At 56.9% G+C, this 4,891-nt stretch overlaps 2 protein-coding genes across 2 annotated transcripts in view; both read left to right on the top strand.

The window, feature by feature from the left end:
• Positions 1-1,956: 1,956 nt before the first annotated feature.
• VDBG_09754 (2-oxoglutarate-dependent ethylene/succinate-forming enzyme) lies at positions 1,957-3,294 on the top strand (the record flags this gene model as incomplete). The annotated part of the gene is made up of 5 exons (XM_002999988.1): positions 1,957-2,576; positions 2,640-2,746; positions 2,802-2,914; positions 2,939-2,957; positions 2,996-3,294. 5 exons carry the CDS (start codon positions 1,957-1,959, stop codon positions 3,292-3,294), a joined length of 1,158 nt encoding a protein of 385 aa, XP_003000034.1.
• A 549-nt stretch (positions 3,295-3,843) lies between these two features.
• The window catches only part of VDBG_09753 (phenylacetaldoxime dehydratase), a gene marked incomplete at both ends in the record, with an annotated part of 1,658 nt that continues 610 nt past the window's right edge, over positions 3,844-4,891 (top strand). Inside the window, one exon of the mRNA XM_002999987.1 lies at positions 3,844-4,887. Within this exon, the coding sequence (XP_003000033.1) occupies positions 3,844-4,887 (1,044 nt within the window). The remainder of the gene's footprint in view (positions 4,888-4,891) is intronic.

Genomic DNA, 4,891 nt, shown 5'->3' with positions numbered 1-4,891 from the left:
TTCGTTCAGCTGTCATCGTACGTCGGTCAACGCCCAGTTGGGAATCGACAGAGCACGTTCTTCAGATCAAGTGTCTCCGAAATCATTCAATGCCAGATGGAAGGGTGGGAGTTACTACCAGGCACGGGAGCAGCCGCTGCGCACCCGCGCACATTATCAGCTCCAGAGCTTCGGAACGACCGACTACTCAAGCCCCTTTTCGAAGCGCGAGTCGCACGGGAATGCTGGTTGGGGCTGAGGGGGCAGGGGTTCGGTTGTCCCCAAACCATCGAGATGCTCACTTTTCGCCATCTGAGACAGTGCAAGGCTCGACGCCGTGTTTCCTGACATTCGGATCGGTATTCGAGTCACGGAGCCAACGGAAACAATATCGAGCCCCGGGGTTCACGAATCGTGTTGGCAACGCACAGAGACAAGATAGGAATGCTCCGTGATTACATTCGGAGTTTTCTGACACCTTCAGAAGATCCAGCTCCTTGGCTCATCAATTAAAGTGCGATCCGTAATCTAATCTATGCAACGGCAATGGATGAGACTCAAGGAACGACTGGATAGAGAGTCAGTTCCCACCAGCTGGCCGGATTTCTTTACCTCTTCCAGAAACTCGCATTCAGAGCCTTGTCAGGGGACGACAGAGAAAAAGCTTAATCCAAAACTCTAATTCCTCCTCGTGTACCTTGGATGCTGGACAGCGCGCGCAACATGCAACTCGGCGACCCCTCCGGCCTGCTTTTATGACCTTGCCGCATCGGCGACTCAAAAGACAGTCGAGTTGCCCAATGTGGACTGAGTGCAAACACACCGGGTCACCGCGATACCACCTAAAGATTTGCCTTCTCAACCTATCCCATCTGCAAGGCGTTTCACAGCTGCGGAAAGTGTTCCGGGGTTCCATTGGCCATTATCCACCGTTCTCCGCGTGTTCCGTTGACGAACTTGAATACGTCAGAGGAGGATTCTGGCTTAGTCAAGTTGCGAACCCGAGGTGTAACCGACTCGGAAGGTTTCCTGCTTGTCTGGCTGACTGGAGGCAATGTCACCTTGCTTCGTCAACACATGGCACGATCAGTCATCATCCAAGCATATGTTTCTTTGCTCGATCAGACGTTCATGACAGACCCCGCGCGGGGCCACCCGCTTTCGAAGGCACTGAGTGAGGTACGGATACGGACTGGGGGCGGTGATCTGACGAGTTTCGGCTCGACTCGCATCACCTTAGTCACGCGGGCCCCCGAGGCTGTGGGTCTATATTTAACGTCTGCCTGCTACAAGGGAAGCCCGCACATTAAGGGTTCCAGACCGGAGTTCACATTAGGTTTACTAGGATTCGGGAGGACTATACGGGGCGGCCTCCGGGCGGCCCGCGTCAGCGGACGCCGAAGGCGGCCGTGGCAGTAGTGTCTGCTTTGCCCTGGGTTTTCCCGACTCGTATGCACTGGGTATCCCGGCGGCGGCAAATTGTTTCCGTGAGCGGTGTATCGTTGCTGTCAGTCTCGATCTCTCTACTTTAAGCTTTCATTTAGGGCTGGCGGCTTTTCCATTGGACAATGCTGTCTGACTCGTACGCCGGGGCGTCTTCCTATCCTTCATGAGTCGGCTCGCCGCGAGCCCTTGTTGACCGTGTAGAGAAGGTCGCCGTAGATCCTTGGCGTGCAGTTTCCAACATCCCGTGATTGTTCCGCAAGGTGGCAGAATTCGTCATGTAGGAACTTTAACATGTGAGGAGGGGGCCTCTGGACCTGGACGACGACGGAAGCTTCCAAGACCCCGAGTCTGGATGACGGCATTCAGGGAAGGCATCGAGATACTATATAAGAGAGGCATCAGGACCGAAAAGAAGAGAAAGGATCATCAACCCTTCCACACTACTTCAGAGACCTGCCTAGCACTTCAACATTGAAACAACGTATATCCTCTATTCACCACAATACCCAGCCCTTTCTTCAACACATAAAAATGACCGTCGCCAACGCTCAGAGGCTCGCGCCGACCAAGGCCGTCACCAAGACGGTCTCGGGGGATCCCTCAGGCGTTCCTCCCGGCTACAAGGCCACGATCGGCCAGCTCCAGACCTTTGTCTTGCCCGAAACCTTTACGTCAAGCGCCAGTGATGTGAAGCTCGGCAGGGCCATCGTCGCCGCCTGGCAGAAGGACGGCATCCTCCAGATCGCCATGAAGCCGAATCAGCAGGCCACGTACAAGGCCGCCAACGCGGCCAGCAAGCGCTTCTTCAAGAAGTCCCACGCCCAGAAGGCGGCCTGCGTCGACAGCCAGAGCTATGCCGGCTATATCGCCAGCGGCGAGGAGCTCACGGACGGCATTGCCGACTATAGCGAGATCTTCACCGTCACCAAAGACCTCCCGCTCGACGAGCCCAGGGTGCGCGCAAAGTGGCCCTGCCACGGACGCTGCCCGTGGCCGGATGTCGAGATGCAGGAGCCCGTTCAGCGGTACATGGACAGCTTGGGCGAGAGCGGCGAGATGATCCTCAAGCTGACGGAGCTCGGTCTTGATCTGCCTGAGGGGTCTCTCACGGGCCTGACACGCGATGGTTGGCATCACCTGCGTGTGCTGCGGTAGGTGCCCCTGGGACGCTTCCAAACGCTTTCTCTGTCTGATTTCTAACGTTGGATGTGTAGATTCCCCGCAACGTATGCTACGAATGGCAAAGGCAAGGATGGCCGTGGCATCGGCTCCCATACCGATTACGGACTGCTCGTTCTCGCGGCAGCTGACGACGTCGGTGGTAAGTGACGAGAACAGCCTGTCGAAGCCCCTTGCGAGTGACTTACACCGTTTAGCCTTGTTTGTTCGGCCCCCGGAGAAGGACGAGAACTTCGCCAACTGGGAGAGGAGCGCTGCCGGCTTCAAGGAAGACGATGAGGGCTGGGTGTTTGTGCCCCCTGCAGAGAACGTTTTTACCGTTTTCCCAGGCAAGTTATTGGTTTTCCGAAAGGGTCTTGGCAACAAAACTAACCCGTCATCGTACCTACAGGTGACATGATGCAGTTTCTCACAAACTCAGTCCTGCCGTCCACGCCTCACAAGGTTGGTCTCAACATCAAGGAGAGGTTTGCCTTTGCCTACTTCCACGAGCCCAGCTTCCAGGCCGTGATCAAGCCCCTGGAGGGCTACGACGTTGGCCAGGAGCCCAAGGAGGGCATCCACTACGGCAAGCACTTTACCGACATGTTCATGAGGAACTACCCGCAGCGCATCACCACGCAGAGACTTGTTGAAGAGGGTCGCTACGACATGTTGGATGAACACAGTCTGCGCACCATGTCTTCCTGAGCTGCCTGGCATGGGGACAGATGGCTTTGCTTTGATTTATGAGGACGGAGATAGATTTGATTTTCCAGATTGCATTAGATATAGACATGACAGTAATGAACGGACCAACAGAACATTCACTCAAGACAGACCCTTTCATGAACTGACACTCACCCAATCTTTTCACATTATGTCATTTTTGGAAATACAAGATTTTGGCGTTTGCAAGATTTCATGCTTCCAGTCGTGTCTGGATAGTGAGAGTATTGTGCCTATTCGCACGGGTGATGAGACGACATTTTGATGCTGATGAACGTGTACGTTGAACTTTGTTTGCCTTTTGCAAGCTCGATGGTTGAAGCCATGTAAGTTTTTTCCAAAGAAAAGACATTTGCTCGCTAGAAGACAAATGGAAGCGAAACCGAGGGGATGTAGTCAAACGGAGCACTGTGCCGACATTGGATGTTGGAGAATCGGAGTGGCACGATGAGGGGCACAACTATGGATGTCAAGGGAAAGCTTCCCCTCACATGTTCGCGGCTCCTCTACAATCCACGCCACCCTCACAACATGTCTTGTCCAGGCCGCACGTATCCGCTGCGCAAACCCAAGAACCATCGTCTCCCCATTCCGCGATGGCACTTGGCGCTCGCGCCGGCCGTCACGCACGTCTTCACCGCGTACATTGGTGTTCAGCGACACGCGGCCGACGAGCCGTGTCTGCGGGCCGACGCCCAGATCGCCTCGGCCATTCGCGCCTGGCTCGAGGCTGGCCATGGACCGGCTGTGTTCGAGGCCTTCGCCATGATTGATGGCGCCGAAGCGACAGACACGTCCGTCTGGGTGTGCTACTGGCAAGATGCAGACAAGTACGACGCTGCGCTGCAGGCGCTCGCCCTGCCGGCCTTGTTCTCGCGACTGGAGACACGCGACCGCGAATCTATCGGTCTCTGGCGCGAGTGTTTCGCCACCGCTCTCCCGAGGCTGGAGACCAACTACTCCGGCCTCGACTACCTGCCAGGGCTCGCAAGACTCCCAGGGACAACGACGCCAGAGCACGACCGCTCAGCGTACTGGGGCGCCGCGCGGGATCGCATCCCGGACGCGGCCCACGATCTCTTTCCGAAGCCCACGGACCCCGTAAGTCTCCCACCCGACAGTGCTGTCCGGGGACGCGGCCAGCACCTGGTGGGCACGAACCCCCAGAATCTCGCCCACATCCGCTCTGGCCAATTCTGGGAAAACTGCGGTCAGCAAGAGGCGGACGCGTATGAGCGGAGGCTCGAGCCGACCCTGCACGAAGGTCTGCGCTATCTCATGGAGCACCCGCACGAGACGGAGGCCATGAGCGTCCGCTACCTCCGCAACGAGGGGGACGCGGCGGCTTCCGGACGGCCACGCAAAGAGTCCTGCGGCGCGGCCTTCTTCGGCAATCTCGACAGCCTAGAACGGTGGGCCAAGACGCACCCCTCCCATCTTGCCATCTATCGCGGGGCGCTGTCGCATTACAAGGCGTTTGGCGATCTGAGGCGCTTGCGGACCTGGCATGAGGTTTCTGTGCTTCACGAGGGGGACGCCCAGTTTGAGTATATCAACTGCGCGCCTGCCACGGGGGTCA

The sequence above is a fragment of the Verticillium alfalfae genome, genomic scaffold (assembly GCF_000150825.1).
Source record: "Verticillium alfalfae VaMs.102 supercont1.16 genomic scaffold, whole genome shotgun sequence".
Lineage (NCBI taxonomy): Eukaryota > Fungi > Ascomycota > Sordariomycetes > Glomerellales > Plectosphaerellaceae > Verticillium > Verticillium alfalfae.
This window is presented reverse-complemented; position numbering and strand designations above follow the sequence as displayed.